A 19,066-nucleotide genomic window follows, 5' to 3' on the forward strand; every position below is an offset into this window, starting at 1 on the left:
TACCAAAATATGCAACGCAAAGAGCTTCCAGTAGAAAAGATTCGTTTCACGCCATGGAAGATCAAGAATTGCACATAGCTCTAAAGGTATGCGTTTTAGAGCCCATTTTTATCTGGGTTTTTGTTTCGAATTATGATTCCTGTCATATCCCTAAATACAGACCATCACTTCTGAAACATTCTGCATGTTTTGGAAGTGGAAAACATAATTATTCAGTCAGATATGTGATACAGCTGAACCAAAATTAGCATTTCACTTTCGTACCAAGAACTGTAATAACAGCATCAGAATATAGTTTCATCGAGTAACCATTAAAGGTATTCCTGAAGTTCTGCTTCAACCAATCGATTCGCACCTACTTGATACTAAGGCTCACTTATGGACAGTACTGGTCGATTGCCGTGTATTCACGCAAAATTTTGTACAGTGGTATACACGCTGACGGAAAGAAGTCTCAACACACACACAAAAAAATAATTAGAGTAATTAAATTTCGGAATTGTGTTTCTCTAGGTAATATATTTCAGTTACTATCATTGCGTGGTCACATGTTAACGTAAACTTGAAATAAGCCACTGCAAATGTAAAATGCTAGTATTTAATAACCGGTGTAGCAGTCAGAATGTAGAATGCAAGCATCCAAACGTGCATGCATTGTACACGTGGCAGATGTGGGTTTGTGCCATAGAGTTCCATGAATGTTGCGCTTCGTTGGTCAATACAGAGGCGCTTAATGCTATTTGTGGATGACGCCGGAATTACCGTCTGATAGACCTGGTGACCGAGCAACCGACGCAACATGTCGATCCTTTTTAGAGCATGATGGGTTAGAACACTAGTCTCTGGGCGAGCGTTATGCCGTTGAAAAACAGCCCCTGGAATGCTGCTGATGAATGCCAGCACGACAGGTCGACTCACTAGATTAACGTATAAATTTGCAGTCAGTGTGCTTGTGATAACCATGAGAGTGCTCCTGCTGTCATAGGAAATTGCACCCCAGACCATAACTCCAAGTGTACGTTCAGTATGTCTAGCACAGAGACTGGTTGCCTGCAGATCCTCAACTGGCCTCCTTCTAACCATCACACGACCGTCACTGGCTCCGAAGCAGAACCAGCTTTCATCAGAAATCACAACAGACCTCCATTCCCACCTCCAATGACCTTTTGCTTGGCATCACTGAAGTCGAAAATACCGGTCGTTTGGAGCCAGTGGAATGCACGCCACAGGGTGTATGGCTCGGAGCTGTCCATGAAGTAAATGACTGGTTCATTTTGTCACTGCGGTGTGTGTATGTGTTGCCAACTGCTGCTCAAATGGTCTTCCCTTCCAGTAGTGTCATGTGGCCGTCTGGGTCCCAATCTACTTGCAACTGTACGTTCTTCTGAAAACCTGTGCCAACAATAGTGTACAATGGCTACATTACTTCCTAGCCTTTCTGCAATACGGCAGAAGGAAAGCCCAGCTTCTCGTAGTCCCACTACATCACCTCGCTCAAGCTCAGTGTAGTGTTGTCACATTTAAGGCGTTCTTGACTGACATCAACTCACCACAGCCAATCTCAAAGATAACTAACGCTCACGACAGTGACAGGGTGTATTTAAAGCAAACCTTATTTACATCCTCATAGTGGCGCTAATAGCGCATCGCTCATGCACCTGGCAAGAAATCTGAGTAGAAATCATCTTTAAGATGTAGAAAGACACATATCAACTTTAATTTATGTCGCGCAACTCCTTCGTGTTGTAATTTTTTCCGTCAGTGTAGTTAAGCTGTCTTCAAGGATCTACTAACTGAAGGCTGGATCTTTAGACCTGTGACGTTGAATTCCTTTCGCTTTGTTCGAATGGTGAATACTACTGAAAGTGCATGCAATGTAATATATCAGACAACGCCAACAGCGTCGATTAGCAATCTTCATAAAATGAGTATTCAAAAGTCAGGGAAAGGCTGTCGCTTATCAAGAAACTACCATGTATGACACACGAATGTTGCTCCTAATTGCGGTGAACGGCGCGAGTGCTAGCATGTCCTTTGCAGACCTAACTGAGTTGGAAAGTGGGGTATAATTAGAATGAGTCATATATGAGATAGCTATTAAATTCGATTCTAGCGTTGGTGATCAGTATCGCCGAGAGAGTGTTTCCAACAACATAAACCGCCACACAGGGAGAGTACAAGTGTTTGATTTAACGCAAATTACGCCAGCCCTGGAGCGCTGTACGTGGCGACCGTCGCTGTACTGTTTGTCGTGTTGATGCCGATTTGGAAGAGGGAAGAGAAGAACCCATTTCTTTCACTCCAACATGGAGACAAATTTATGGCATAAACCTCATTATCTGACGACATGCTCGTCTCCTTTCTGATATCTACATAAAGAGATAAACGATTGACATGTCGGAATTTGACCATAAAAGAGTGTTGGTGGGTAGCACGAATTCCTGTTTGTTTTACCGAGTTAATGTGCGCGTAAGAGTGTAGCATATAGCCCATGAAGTTATGGATTCTGTGTGTGTAAAACATCCTTTTCAGGCAGAAGGAGGCTCAATTATGATTTGGACTGTGTTCACGTTGAATTATTTTCTAGCCTCTGAGTCAGTTGCATGTTATGTGGGCGCTTCTAAATATCATCATTTCTCTATAGCATTAAGGTGCCCTGATGTCCAAAGGACACTACGGCATTTCGCCGTTCTTTGTTTAAACGCAGTTGGCTTTTTGAGCATTTCAGCGAATTCATGACAATTACGTGCGCCTCTTCCCTCATGCTCTCCCCCCAGATCAACCAGTTACAGACCAGTCTACTATTTGAGATGCTTTAGTTATCTTTGCAATCCCAATTAATTCAGCACCATGAATCAGAACCAATTGTGATTAGCATTGACTGATGCGTGGATAGATTTCTCTCCAGAGCGATGCCACTACCCCATAGTGTCAATGCCTGTTATTGTAGTTTTAAAAGCTCGCGTTGGAGAAACTAGCTATTAACACGTCACGACTTTGGCCCCTCTGTGTGTTAATGTCATGCATGTAGTTGGGAAATGGTCTTATATTAGCACAATGATGCAATTTAGTTAGCTTTGGACCCATTAGTTTCATACAGATAATCAAACCTCTAGAGTTGTTGTTACTGCACGAGATATGAATTCACATGAATTACAAAGAAGATCACATAAGTGTGTATGGTTTCGTCTCGTATTTTATAATGTAGAAGCTGATGTGATTAGGTAGGAGGTATAGCTGAACGCGTGTGGTTTCCGATTTAGGACCTTCTGCTTAGCGTGGTGCCTAGCCCTGCGGGAGGTGCCATCGTTCCCAGGGAGTGTGCACCATGCTCGCCGTCCACCACGATCGGCGGGGACGTCGGCCTCTCAGGCGTCGCCTGTGCCCGCTACGATACTCTCCCGTCGCACACAGGTAAGACCCGTTTCACTTCTCCACCGGCCATTAAACGGTGCCGTGCGCACCACAGATGGGCTTAACCATTTCTTTCGGGGATCAGATCAAAGCTACTAATGCGTTCGAAAGCACTACCTCCTTTTCATAACACAACACTCACCATTCGCGTACTACAATAAGTGAAACGAAGGGCCGTTGATTTTTAATTAAAGGTCAATGCACGTGTATATTTGTCTTATTTAAATCTTACTAGAAGGAACATAGAAATGTTAATTTTCCATTAAGTCTTCCATGGTTTTAAAATTACCAAAATGTCCTACATTTCGTCTTCAGAATAAACTGAAAACATGGAAACAAAAACCTGAGTATTTTTGTCAAGTTGGGACACAGAAGTAAGAAATCAATACTGCATAGTTAAAAGGTACCAGAGATGTCGTGTTATTGAACAGTGTGTTCCACAAGTCTTTCCATGATTACAAACACGCATTAGCGAGAAAATCTGACACATAGGCACATATTTCTTACCTTGAAAGCAGTTAACATATCCAAGTTTTTGCGTACACAGACGCAGTTAATAAATTTCAGTGTGTGCTCCTTTCGTTACCCGAAGGATATCTTTGCGATATGCGAGTCCAAAACCGTGTTGGTCCACATTTCGTGACGGATGGATGTCATGAAGTCGGAAATTCTACGCGGTGATGTTTCATATGCTTCTCTGGTTTTGGAAAACATGGTCCTTGATATTACCCCAAATGAAGAAATCTAGCGGTATTATGCCGTCGATCGTGGAAGCCAGTTGATGGAACCAACACGCCTGATCCATCTACCTTGAAATGTGTGCAAATAGACACGAATATATGACCCCAATGAGTTGGCACACCATCTTGTTGGAAAATTATATACGGAATGTCCTCAATCTGTAGCACACATATAAAGATAAATATAGGCTGTGATGGTTGTTCCACTGAAGAAAAAAGTTTCTATGATCTTATTGTGCGTGAGACCACATCACAGTTTCAGCAAAACGGAGTGCTGTTGGATCTCAAACACCGTGTGGCGATTCTCAGACCCACAGATCCTAGCACTCTGTCGGCTGACAACACCATTCAAATGAAATGTAGCCCATCCGAAAAAAGGAGACGTCTCGGGCAGTCATTATCTTCCTCATTCTCCACCAGAATGGCAACAACAAAGTCATAACGAACGTTGTAATCTGTTAGTTGGACTGACTGCACAATCTGGACTTTGTACACATGGAAAATGGATTGTTTGTGTAATGCTGTGCAATGATGTCTCCGGAACTTGCAAGTCAGTGGGGCGCTGCGAACGGACTTCTTGGGGTTTCTCACAAAGACGTCTCTCACTGTCTGAATGATCTGTGCACTACATCCAGGCTTCCTTTTTCTAGGGAGATCACATACATTCCCTGTTTCCTTCAACTTCGCATATCACATCTTGACACTTTTAACGGCTGATGGCTGTCTATGGTAAGCCGTCTGGAATTTTCTCTTGACTGTTTTTGGTGACTGCGTCTCGTGATATAGAAGGATACATTGGGCTCTCTCTTGGCTTGAGTACATGTCGTTCGAAGATGGTGTCCATTCCGCTGTTGCTACGTTACTGCTCCCGGTAACAAACAAAGTAACAGAAAGTACGTATGCACACAAAATCTTGAATATATCAAACGCAATTCAAGATTAATAGTATTTATCTATGTGTCACATATTATGCTTTATGAATGCTTCTAAACAGGAAAAGACTTCTGGGACACCAAGGAATTTTTCTCGTTCAAGAACACTGCAATGATCAAGGAACAGTGTGCCTCATAATCCATTCCAGGTTAACTATTTCCTCAAAAAAATTTCTACTTGTTTGGTCCAAAATAACGAGCATAGGTTAGTTTTCTTGCGTCTTTCTCAAAACTGTCCAAAAGTGAGGTATGTTCCTTTCAAAAATCACATGTTCAACTAATCATTGAAAATCACGTAAATATTTGACTATTACTAAAGAGGTGCATTTCTCATGTATTCCATTCAGACAATTTCTTAATTCGGTAACAATACTGACTTCTGGGGAAAGTGCATCTTATGAATGAACTGAAGAATGGTGTAATAGGTTAATATTAATTTCTATGCCATAAACTTTGTGACAGGAACTTGTAGTTTAGTGCGGATTAGGTGGAAGTCATTTCTGTTTACAACTATATCGCAGTTGGTTTTCAAAACACCTAAATCATTTAATTAGAGAAACTAGATATGAAGTGTAGAAAAAATTAAAGCAGAACAACAGTTCAACGGATTATAATCTGGGGACATACAATGCCGTAAGATTTTGGCAGGTTTTCTTGGCTCGGGTCGTTATGTGTTGTCCTAGAACAGACAGTGGATTGTGATACCTTCGGAGACATGTGTGCTTTGGCTTTGGAACGCGATCTCACTGAATAAATCATGTTGAGATTAGACAGAACTTACTGGAGTCGAAAACTGTCGACAATGATGAAGCTGTATAATAACAGAAATTATGTACGCAGTTAGCAATTTTATAGCTACGAAGCTTTTTCCAATGGAGTCCTCGGATGAAAATTTATGGGTTAACTTGCCACGTGAAAGTACCAAGCTTTCCATTAGTAATTTCATAATGGGGTGAACGTCGTGAAACAGTTTTTTTTCTTTTGTTGTTATTTTAGTTCCACACGGAGGGGCGGGTGGGAACGAATGGAATAGCTCTCCAGCCAGAACATAATTTGAAATAGATAAAAAACGAACGATAATAAACAATTATAAAGTAATCACATTGTTGGACAATATTTATGTTTTTAAAACTGTTCATATGAATTTATATTACAGTTAAAATCAAATCACTGATGGTAACGTTAGTGATATGGTATAATGGGGATACAGATTGTGTATGAAAATGACCACGATAACGATAGAAATGATGTGATGAATATGATTATGGAGCCATGTGGAATCGCAAATAGCGACCTAAAGTCGGTGAGCTGAAGGAAGGGAGATGGAGGAACGCTGAAGAATAGTGTGAGGTGGAACGTTGTGGCTACTATGGAAAGAGGAGTATATCTCTGGAGGGATCATTGTTGTTTGTGGGAGTCGGATTAAATTACGTCAGTGGAGAACGGATAAGTCACGGGACGTGGAATATGCTATAAGCACAGCAGGCGTACCAGGGACCTGGGTATTAGCTTAGTGTGAGGGATAGTGGTTACCGGAACTGGGTTTTGCGTTTAATATATTGTAGCTGAAGGTGCTGCAGGAAGAGCAGAAAGCGTGGGAAGTAAGGCTGCGAGGTGGGGAAGGTAATTAATGCGGAGGGCCAGGTGGAGTCTTTCCAGTATTTCAGGAGAACTGTAGAATTTTGGAGAGGGGGAGATCCAAGCAACTTTGGCATAAGAGTAGATGGGGAGGATGATTCACATGAGGTTCCAACATTTATGCCCAGAGGAAGCATTTCATTCAGTAGCCCTCTACGTCCATAGATTATGTTTGCGCTGGCTGTCCAATGTTGTTTGCCGCGCCATCACTTATATTTATCGGCAAACTGTGGGAAGCTTGCCTCTGTGCTCTTTATTTATCAAGTGCAGGCTTCCATGCATTTGCTAAGTGCACAGCCAGTATTTCACTGAAGTTGTTATAAAATAGTATAATCTTCACTGCTCCCTTAATCACACAGTCCCAACTGTTCGATGTGTGGGACATAAATGCCAAATGTTCAAACACCATCTTGGGTTCAACATGCTGTGCTCGGCCACCACTGAATCATTTTTTCAAATTTCCTATATTTAACGTGAGTTGTTTAACACCGCAATCACCAATTGCCCTTATACACTTCCCTACGTAACTACTGCACACTCTCAAGGAAAATTATAATTCTTTGGTACTCTGAGGCATAAATTATCTTCAGCAAGTCGCCACATTTCTTTAATTTTCCTATATTTCCGGAAGACTCGTGAGATTCCCTGGCTGTTTAGGGTTATACCTTGGTTACTAGTTGTTGCATCACAGAATGGAAGCCGCGGTATGTATTTGTCCTCCTGGTTTGTTTAGACGGCGTCGCGTCTTTGCTTCCTCGATGCGTTGATCTACTACCACGGAATGTATCCGTTCCTTCTTAACACTTTAGCGGGATGATTAATATCGGAGCCGAGGTGGTTCTTGCCCGTAAATCATTGCACCATTAGCGTATTCAACATAACTCTCTCCTGAGACGGACGATGATGGCTATGCCCCTTTAGATACATGTTGATATGCATTGATTAAGTAATATATTGTCCTTCACTGTTCACGACACTCTGCCAACGCTGGCATAACTGTGGAAATCACATGGTTTTCAAGCAAAGGTCTCGTCGAGCCACGTTCGGAACGCATTTTCACACGAAAAATAACTTCCTTGACGGATATTCGGTTGTGTGCTGAAAAGGTGAAACTCTCAGTACTCATGATCAGGTGATAAGGAGGGTGCGAAATGACTTCCCACATCCCAACCCAGTTCCTGTACAGTGTTTTACTCAGTCTATCCGAATGCGGGCAGCCGTTTCTTGGAGTAGCATCACTTCAGTCAGTCTTCCTAGTCGTTGTTCTTGCAGACGTCTTAGTTGTCGCCAGTAAATGCCAGCGGTGATGGTTACACCTCGGCGAAGCATTTCGTGGTACACAACAACGTTGCTGTTCCAAAAGCATTATCTTTTGTGGGTGCGCGCAGGTCTTTGCACAAGGAGTTTCGTGTTTGTTTGGGCTTAACTAGTCCTTTCTTTTCTTTATGTTTGCATACCGACGTCATTTCTCATCACCAGTAATGACACAGGATAGGAATGATCTGTTCTGTTCACGAGACAATTGACGACGAACAAGCAGAGATGCACTCATGACCATCCACTGATTTTTGTGATTTGGGATTAGAGCAGACGGTATCAACACAAGCGGCTTCTGAATCTTCCCTATTGCACGCCAATGTCCGTGATGTTAGAATGATCACAGTCCATCGCATATTTCAGTTCTTGACTATAATGATGTGGATCATTGTGGACTAATGCGTTAAACCAATCATTAGCAGTTCCCGAATGTCATTCTGAGCGTGGAAGGTTACTAATGTCAAAACGATACTCCTTAAAACGAGAAAACCATTTTCTTGCCGTGCTCAGTCCCGTGGTATTATCCACATAAACGGCGAAACTGTTTCTCGCCGGCTCCTCTGGAGTCACCCCTCCATTGTCCGCCCCGATAGCTGAGTGGTCAGCGTGACGGAGTGCCGTCCTACGGGGCCGGGTTCGATTTCCAGCTGGGCCGGGAATTTTCTATGCTCAGGGACTGGGTGTTGTGTTTCCTTCAGCATCATTTCATACCCATCTGGCGCGCAGGTCGCCCAATGTGGCGTAGAATGTAATAAGACCTGCACCAAGGCGGCAGGCAGGACCTGCCCCGTAAGGTGTCTCCCTGCCAATGACGCCAAAAGCTCAATTCCATTTTACCCCTCCATTCTACTCAAACAGAAGAATATAGGGGAAATATTCCGAATTTTACACCTGGCATTGCAAAAGCACCATAGCTCCCCTGACTATCCCGAAATAACAAAATGATAGTATGTAAACACAAACAGTAACAATGAACTACTAATAAATACTCAGACCGTTAAGTAAACTCATAGCAACCGGAATATAAATGTACAAAACAAAAACCCTACGATCTTATGCACGAACCTACCACTATAGATCAGTTAACGAATGTCACACGATGTCATTTCTCTCTTTTCCAATTTATGGAGACATTGTAGACGCAGTAAACTTGTCTGGAACTTCGGGAAACGTGAAGTGGTTACGCTGCATTCATAGGGCACTGTGCGCAGCTCATTTCTTCAACGGAACAGCTGATCTTGTTGGTTGACGGTGCCTGAAGCAGCAGTGACTGAACTACAACGTGGTCTTGCCCCCCGCGCAGACGCAGTGGAGGTGCAGTCGCTGGTGGTGCGCCTGGACGACGAGTCGGGCGGCGGCGCGGCGCGGCACTTCCACACGCTGCAGCTGGCGGCGGCGCCCGGCGGCGGCCCGGCCTCCGCCCTCGCCTCGCCGCGCCACGTCAAGGGCCGGCGTTGCCACACGGCGCCCAAGGAGCGCCGCCCGGTCAGTGTCTATTTACAATCTTTTCCGCCTCTCGCCTTGGATACGGGTGTGCATCGGATTGAGTTGGGACTCTCACTACTTCTAGTATCGTTCAGTATATTTCACACTCATAGATGATGAAGAGCATGGAGAGCTGCATCAAACCAGTCTCAGGACTGAAGACCACAACAACAACAACACATGATGAAGAGATTGAAGAATTGTGTAGTAGATAAAAGAAATTATTCAGATAGCTAAAGGGGACGAAAATTTAATGACGACAGAGGACTGGAATTCGATAGTAGGAAGAGGAAGAGAAGGAAAAACAGTGAGAGAATATGGACTGGGGGAATAAAATTAAAGAGGAAGCCGTCTGGTAAAATTTTGAATACAGCGTATTTTAACCACACTTGAAACACAGAATCACGAAGGAAGGTTGTATTCGTGAAGAGACATGGAAACACCGGAGGCTTTCAGATTAATTGTATAATGGCAAGACAGAGATTTCCGAAACAGAGTTTAAACCGTCAGAAATTTCCAGTGGCAGATGGCAACTCTGATCACAGTTAATTATGAATTCTAAATTAAAACTGAAGAAAAATCAAAATGGTAAGAAGTCAAAGACATGGGACCTGGATATTCTGAAAGAACCAGAGGGAGCGTTTGACAAGAACAGGGGAAAGGAATGCATTATAAGAAGGATGGGTAGCTTTAAAGATGAAACAGTGAAGGCAGCAGATGACCAAATAGGTAAAAGCACAAGGCCTAGTAGAAATCATTGGATAACACAAATGGTTCAAATGGCTCTAAGCACTATGGGACATCTGAGGTCATCAGTCACCTATACTTGGAACTACTTAAACCTAACTAACCTAAGGACATCACACACATCCATGTCCAAGGCCGGATTCGAACCTGCGTCCGTGCAGCAGCGCGGTTCCGGACTGAAGCGCCTGGAAACGCTCGTCCACAGCGGCTGGCCTGGATAACACAGGAGACACTGAATTTAGCTGATGAAAGGACAAAACATAAAAATGTGACATATGAAGCAGGCGAAAGGGAATACAAAGGTGTACAAAATGAGATTGAGGGGAAGTGCAAAACGGCTAAGCAGCAATGGCTAGAGGACAAATGTAAGGAACTAGAAGAATATTTCGCTGGGGGAAGATAGATACAGCCTACAGGAAAATTAACGACGCTTTTGGAGAAAGGAGAAGAAAAGGTATAAAAATCAAGACCTCAGATGTAAAACCAGTTCTAAACAATGAAGGCTCAAATCGTTCAAATGGCTCTGAGCACCATGCGACTTAACTTCTGAGGTCATCAGTCGCCTAGAACTATTTAGACCTAACTAACCTAAGGACATCGCACACATCCATGCCCGAGGTAGGATTCGAAACTGCGACCGTAGCGGTCGCTCGGTTCCAGACTGTAGCGCCTAGAACCGCACGGCCACTCCGGCCGGCAAACAATGAAGGGAAAGCTGAAAGGTGAAAGGAATGTATAGAAAGCAGATGAACTTAGAGGCAATAATACAGGCATTGAAGAGGATGTAGATAAATAGGAGATGGGAGAATTCTACGATAACGATTCGACAGAACTCTGAAAGATCTAACTCGAATCAAGGCCCCTGGAGTAGTCGACATTCCACCAGAACTACTGACAGCATTCGGAGAGCCAGCAAAGAGAAAGCTCTTCCATCTGGTGGGCAGAATGTATGAGACAGGCGGAATACCAGCAAACTTCAAAAAGAATGTCATAATTCCCCAAAAAGCAGTTTCTGACAGTTGTTTTGCAAAATGCTAATACGAATTTTTTACAGCAGAATGGAAAAACTGGCAGAAGAAATTTGTTAATATCCATAATGGGCTTTAAGGTAGGATGTCTTTTGTGAATGTATTTTTCTGGGGTGTAGTCGTGTACGGAAATGAAACATGGGCGATAAACAGTTTAAAAAAGAAGAGAATAGAACCTTTTTAAATGTGGTGCTACGGACGAATGCTGAAGTTACATGTGTGGATCACGTAACTGGCGAGAAGGTTCTGAACAGAACTGGGGAGACAAGAAATTTGAGGAAAAATTCGCTAAGAGAAGAAATATGTTGAAAGGACATTTTTGAGACATCAAGGTATCACTAGTTTAGTACTAAAGAGAAGTGTGGTCCATATAAATTGTAGAGGGAGACCAGAGATGAATACAGTAAGCAGAATCAGACGGATATAGGGTGTATTAGTCATCCGAAGACGAAGAGTCTTGCACAGGATAGAATAGCACGGAGAGCTGCATCAAACCAATTCCTGGACTGCAGCCTGCGAAGACGACAAGAACAACAATAACAACAACGACAACACATGACAAAACGTAGCAAAAGCATGTTGGAAAATAACGCAGTCTTACAAATTATCTAATCACCTGATTTAATTAGGCTGAGATCGTTGGTATAAATTTCATAAAAACGAGAAGAGATGCTGTAGAGTTAATTAGCAGTGTTAACGATCATTTGGAAGCGACGTAGTTTATCATATAACATTAACAGCGTCATAAGGTTTTGCGCAAAATCATGAGTCTTTTTTAGGCCAATAGCTGAAATATTTCCACTCGATAGTAGAAGCTGTTTGTACAGTCATTGTTGGTATATTGTTATCCATATGACGGCTTTCGAGTTTTTAAAACTCCTTCTGTTAATACCATTCTGCGCAGCAAATATATAAATATTCGTTTTATAAATTAAAACGACATTTGCTTGATGCAAGCTAATATTTCTTTTATTTGCGTTCCAGACGAGTTTCGCCTTCATGTTAAATGTAAATTCAGGTTAAAACCACTGAAGATGCCTTTAATACTGGTATAATGGGCAGAACACATCTGGAGCGCAAATAAAACAGAACAACCTGCAGCAAGAAAATAGAGTTTCAAATTATAGAACGAATGGTTTTCAAACCATTATTGGGTTACTTTGTGGTATCTAAAAGGCCAATGCTTGGGTTCTTAGTTTTTATAGTGCTTACAATAATTGTATGTTGGGTAACTACAGTCATCGGCTCATAAAACTGTCGTCAAATGTCTGTGACCTGATAACCGTACTCACTCGTCCCTATAATCTCACATTTTGCAACTTATTTACATTAATTTAATGACTTTTATGATAAAAAGCTCCTCCATTTCTCTAACGTATGGTGTTACTACATATTTTCCATTTATTTCGTAGTCTGACTCAATGATTTTAGAGAGGTTTTCATTTGACATTATGTCACTGAATGTGTCACGCTCAGATAATTTTCTATTCACGTGGATTCTTTACGGAAAATGTTAACGTCTCTCAGCAGTCATGAACATGTGACGTTTCCTGCTTAGCTTATCCATACTCTCGTTCACACGTGTTTTGATAGGATCGTAAGAATACCAACCAAAAGTAAATGTGGTGGGATAGATTAATGTATAGGAGAACCTGAAGGATGAATCATATCTTTCATGAACGAATTGTCGTGCGACATGAAAGGCATACCTACTTATGAAATTTAATACCAATAAAGTTACTACGAATTGAAAAAAAAAAACAGTCGCAACCTCAAACCCAACTATTAACAATGAAGGTCCTTATTTACCGCATTCCTCTTATTTTATTTCTGGAATAAAATAGGATGGTTTTCCTTCCATAGTAAGTTCCACAGTGTTTACTACGCAGTCGTTTTGTAGGAGACGTTGTTTATAACGTTTTCGACTTGCATATGACCAGAAACTATTGATATACATGTGACAAGAAAATTAATAGGATTGAAATAGGATCATTAGTAAGTAGGTTGCAAAGAAATGTAGAAACGTAGCCCGATGCGATTGACATTACGTTCGTTCCACAAAATGTGACCGTATAATGAGACTGAATACAACCACCCACAAATATTTGACATTTTAATGCTTAACTGATATCCTGTGCAATCAGCTCGTCTTCTGATGGTGTATCAGTTTGTAAACAAGCCTCGTTATAATTCTACATAAGAAAACTAAGAGAGTAAAACTGGGGAATCAATGCTACAATCCCTATGGAGCAATTCTAAATGTCCGACTTCGAATCGATATGGTTTCGAACGAGATCTGCAAAATGCTGAAGCAGCGTTTCTTCAATAACGCTCAATAACACATATTCCAAGCATTCCAGAGACACTTCTTGTAGCGACGACAGGCCTTTTAACATTTTCTTTTCGTTGCATGAAATGCGAGTGGTAACTGCCTCTGTTTCACGAATTTTATAAGGAACTCAATTTGGCGCTTCAGTCATGTTTAATAATAACTTTTGGTTTCGCACTTGCATTTTGGAAGTGTTAAGTTGTCATCAGGTACCCATATCTTAATGATACGCTAAGCTACACAGGGTGATTTAGCTCCACTTGCCAATAGGTTTTATGCAATCCACAGCGCCTTCAAAAATCACGTGTGAAATATTTATATTCTCTCGCTCGTTACAGAAAACTGATAGTGCTACAAAAAAAGAAAATTTAATGTAATCATTTTTTCCTGTAATGTTTCTTCGCTAGCGGCAACGGTTTTCGAGTTATTCGAGAGAAACCTTCAAAAGTGACCTTCAGATCCACCTCCACCTTCGCAATCACCCCTCATCAGTTAGGACCTCTAGTGTATTGTTGTGACACTCTCGCCTAACACTGTACAAACATTTCCGACTACACGAGCTATTCCCTATATTCGACCTTTTATAGTCTCTACTAACTGAGTTATTACACCACCAGCATAGTTGGCCATTTCCTTAACATTATTAACTTAAATGTTCCCGTGAGGCATTAAAAGAAAAACGAATTCGTAACCTTACGCTAAAACTAATTCCGTTTGCTATCCTATCCAAACTTAACCCTTACAAGCATAGCAGTTTCGTAGTCAGAAGACTTGACGAATAGAACAACGTTATTGTTTACTTTACAGCGCCAAAAGTCACAAAACTGTTGGGTAAATATCACACATGTCTATTATAAAATTTGTAATTGCTCGACCTAGCTGGTGGCATAGTAAGGCCAGTCAATGAAGACCAAACGAGGTCGAATTTGGGAAATAATTTGTGCAGTCGCAAACATTTTTACAGTGTCAGGAGGGAGTGCCGTGAACGACTTACCAGAAATTCCGACCGGTGGTGAATGAGTATGAGAGTGAGGGTGCAGCTGAAGGTCAGTTTTGTACGATTATGGTGAATAACGCGAAAGCTATGGCCTCTAAGGGAAACATTTTCCTGCACAAAATTTGACTACATTAAATTACCTACAAAAAGATTTTGTTAATTTTTTTCTCTAGGACCAGTATACTTTAAGCTAGTGAGGAATTATGAAACTCTCGCCCGTGTATTTTAAGGCGCTGCAGGTTTCATAAAACCCATCGGTAGGGACAGTTGAATGTGAGGTGTGATCTTTTTATTGCTGTTATGTGTGTGATCCTAGCTGGAGCGCAAAGCAACAAATATTAATTTATTGATATTAGATGGGCAACTGATGATAGCAAAATTCTGCCAAATCGCATTCTGCTGGACTACGTATTGCTGTTAATTCTGACGTAGTGGCACGGCGCTTTCTCTATGATCTGCTTGGTGGAGTCTAATGGTAGTGCGGATTAGTTAGTCACTGGGCAGCTTGGAAATAGAGAATAGTTTCTAATATCAATTGGTAATATATTATCATTTAGTATGTGTAGCCTACCATACATGGGTATTACATACGAAATGGGAGTTATAACTCAAGTCGATTTTGTTTTTAGTGTGACTTTTAATGAGTTACATTCAGACATCCATTATGTGTAACTTCATCATGTATATTCCCACTATAACCTCTACAAGTGTGGATAATTGTAGCAGGCAGTCTTATGTAAAACTGCGATCAGTTTCTACCACTCTGACTCGACACATGTCGCATAATCAGTGAAACGTTGCAAGTTGGCTCAAAGGAAAAAAATTAAATTAACACACAAATAATACTTGAGGAATACTAAAGTAATGGCAAAGGGTGTATTACTCGCTGATCGCTTACAAAAATTTTGAATGAGTCAGCAACGCAGATAACATATTAAAAGCTGCTCTCAGAAATATTGTCGAGAAAGGTAGCACAGTGGCCAGCACACTGGACGTGCATTCGGGACGGCGATGTTCAAATCCCCTTCGCGTCATACGCATTTAGGCTTCCATAAATCGACTGAAGCAAATGGCAGAACGGTTGCTCTGAATAAGATGCGGTCGACTTCCATCCAAGCAATCTAAGCATTTGCTCATCGGCCAATGACGTATCGCCCACGACACGTCCAGCATTTCATGGGATCTTAAATGTCGTCCCACACTCTTCTTTTATCAGCCGATATAACTTGAAGGGGTGTAGATAAACTAGCCCTTTTATCTCAATGTAAGGCACAGCCAACCATATTGCTTCATACTGTGACCGAAGCACCACAAGCAGCACTGATTGAAGAATCATCAAGCGGCAGATAGAAGTCATACATTATAGGGCTGCGTTCTACACGTGGTGGAGCACACCTCGTCTGTGACTGCATGAATGGGAATTTCAGTCACTTTTCTTCCCATGTACAAGTAACTCTACCTGAGCAGCGAGGTCACAGCATGTAGGGGGCAGGAATATTACACTGCATGCTTCATTCATTGACTGCTTCACCTGTTAATTCGTTCCCCTGATTTTCTATACACCTTGGTACCGAGCAGAATAATAAGACACGTAGTAAGCAGGAAACGACCCACTACTAACTTTCCATATTACATATTCCCGACATACTATCGGTTGCAACAGTGACCTACACAATTACAAAAAAAAATGTATAATTGCACTTTCATTATTATTATTATTTTGGCACCCGTGGTGTCAGTCGTCAATCTCGTTTTCCAAGTTTTTGTGTTACAGATTCCACAGTATTTGGCACATCTAATTGGGAAATGAGACTCACGGCTGGCTCCAGGGGACGTTCCGATGATTGTCCATGATGCCGAAATCGGTAGCCAGTAGACATAATAAAAGTGCAACTATACATTAAAGGAAATATTTTTTTCCTTTTCATTTTCCGTTGGTTCTACATTACTTTTCTTGAGGATAAGCTTTTTGCTTGTTTTTTAAGATTTTCGTTCTGTATTGTTTAGAACTGGGTAATTTTTCTGAAACATTGATTTCAGTGTTTATGAACGTTTTGCAGCGCCAGACGCCGCCCACCGTGAGCTGGAACATCGTGCCCGTGGCGGACCGTCCTTACCGCTGCAAGGAGGCTCCCTCGCTGCCGCAGGTGCCCAGGGAGTGCCTCAGGGTCATCGAAAGGGTTGGCTCCTGCCACCTGGGAGAGGTAGGCAGTCTCCCGTGAGAGAGTACTTTCGTCGTCGTAGGCACACATTCATTCCAAAATCAGTAACTGATGTTGTACCGGAAGTAGCTTCCACTTTCGGAGAACAAATCATTAGTGATAATGGACGGGAGTTAAGGAAGTTCGACACTTACAGTAAACTGAAAATATGGTTCTCTTTTAGGGAAAAATACATTACTAAATTAAGTGGCCTGTAGAATCCTTTATATCGATAACAGATTACTTTATCGTAAACTCAAACCAGAATAATCAAGTGCAGGATATAAGGGTACATGGAGGAAAAGATGTATAAGATTCAGAGCATTTCCTCTTCGTTGAAACAAAAAGTTTAATAGGAAGATGGAAGAAATTTACTGAAAGGAACCACATTCTTCAGAAGAAGTGGTCAAGGTATGTTTATGACGATGAAGTGAGCATTAAGAAACTGTTTCACTAGAGACGACAGGAATACCTAGTGAAAACTCCAACTGAAGATGATGAGTAGGCAGAATGGAACCATGTACAGGAGTGTGTTTAAAGAGATGCTTTTGAAGCGATTAGTAAGCAGAGAAAGTTAAAATGAGAGGGTTATAAGTATGGACACAGAAACTGAAGAGGCTTGATGGGGAAACAAAAGGCTTATGAGCTCGTACTAGAAAAAAGCACAAGAAACAGAGTCGGAGTAGAAAAAAAAAGAACCATGTTAAGGAAGTAATAAGTAAACACGTCAAGAATCTTGGGACAAATTAATTACAAATATCGAACATTATATACATGGGAAACAAACTCTGCTTATAAAACGTTAAAGTACTTAAATCAGTCAAAAAGAGATAATACTAGAATTATAGTCATTAATGAAGAACAGTGGATACGACATTATAAGAATTTATAATATTCTCAATAAATACAGTATGCGTAACCCCCTAAAAGGCAGTTAATTCAGTAACCTTACATGAGTTTCAGCAGGTTGTCAGAAGTTTGAAAAATCGCAGAATTTGTCGCACAGATGGAATAAATGTTGGACTTCTTAAGCATGGAAGGACGCTGTGTGAACTAAGGCTGTTTAATTTATCTAAAAAATGATAGTAATGTTATAAATCCATAATGATTGGAAGACCGTCCAAGCAATTTACTTTTTAAAAAGTTACAAGCCTCTCGAATACAGTTGATACAGTTTACTCAAGACTAATAACAATTTTTGAAAGTAATGACACATGCTTCTTTGGGAGAAAAGCCAAGTGAATTAAGGAAAGGACCTTCGTGCAGTGGGACTACTATTACTCGTAGTTATCAGGAGAATTCTAGAGGAATGACGTGTAGTCAATTTAGAAATACATGTTTCCTATATCGACTTCGAAAAAGCCTCTGGTCGGGCCATTAGCAATGATAGCCTATGGATAATACTGGACAAGACAAGCGAGGCTATGCATCTTCTGCAGGTAATCAAGGAACCTATACGGAGACACCAATAAGTAAAGCCAATAATAAATATCAATAACCATAAATGCGGAATCTCCATAAAAGAATACGACGACAACAAATCAATGTGTCACACAGCGATGTAACATGTTACTGATTTTTCTTAATCTATAATAAGGACTTACAAGAAACTGGAAGAAGGAAGTCAACGAAGGTATACAACCGAAAAGGACTACCATATAAATGCTACAATGTGTGCCGATAACGTAACTGTATTACAAAATACAGAGATAGACCTATAACAGCCTGTGTTTAAGTTCTATGAGTTGGGAAGAAAACATTACAACAAAAAATACCTGCCACTTAAACAAAAAGTTGTGCCTCACTACGGAAAACTGACAGTTTTCGATAAGACCATTATCGAAAGAAAGGTACTTGAGGAAGTCTACAGTTTCAGTAAGTCTAGACATAGGCAAAGACACAGAAAAGAACACCAACGTCGCGTTTGCAGAACTATAAATAAAACTTTAAAGAAATAAAACTAGAAAAGTCAGAAAATCATAACTGTATATAACAGTGGCAGCGCCTGTGCTACTTTATAACAGCGAATTCAGGAATTGAGAGAAAAAGATATAAAACTGAGATACAGTCTGCAGAAATGAGATTTCTCAGAACTACCAAAGGTTGCTCATGATGATATCCAGGAAGAACTGAGAATTTACAATTTAAATGAGAAGGTTAAATGTACAGAGAAGATTGGAAACAACGCTTCAAGCTCCAGACGTCATAAACAAGAAAAAGCCCTAAGAAAGAAGAGAT

The 19,066-nt window shown here is 41.1% G+C and overlaps 1 protein-coding gene across 1 annotated transcript in view; it reads left to right on the top strand.

Moving 5' to 3' along the window:
* LOC124548268 (discoidin domain-containing receptor tyrosine kinase B-like) overlaps positions 1-19,066 on the top strand; it is a 302,795-nt gene that overhangs the window by 242,161 nt on the left and 41,568 nt on the right. Inside the window, exons 11-13 of the mRNA XM_047125163.1 lie at positions 3,264-3,414; positions 9,345-9,526; positions 16,688-16,831. Coding sequence (XP_046981119.1) covers positions 3,264-3,414; positions 9,345-9,526; positions 16,688-16,831 — 477 coding nt within the window. The remainder of the gene's footprint in view (positions 1-3,263; positions 3,415-9,344; positions 9,527-16,687; positions 16,832-19,066) is intronic.

The sequence above is a fragment of the Schistocerca americana genome, chromosome 1 (assembly GCF_021461395.2).
Source record: "Schistocerca americana isolate TAMUIC-IGC-003095 chromosome 1, iqSchAmer2.1, whole genome shotgun sequence".
Taxonomy (NCBI): domain Eukaryota; kingdom Metazoa; phylum Arthropoda; class Insecta; order Orthoptera; family Acrididae; genus Schistocerca; species Schistocerca americana.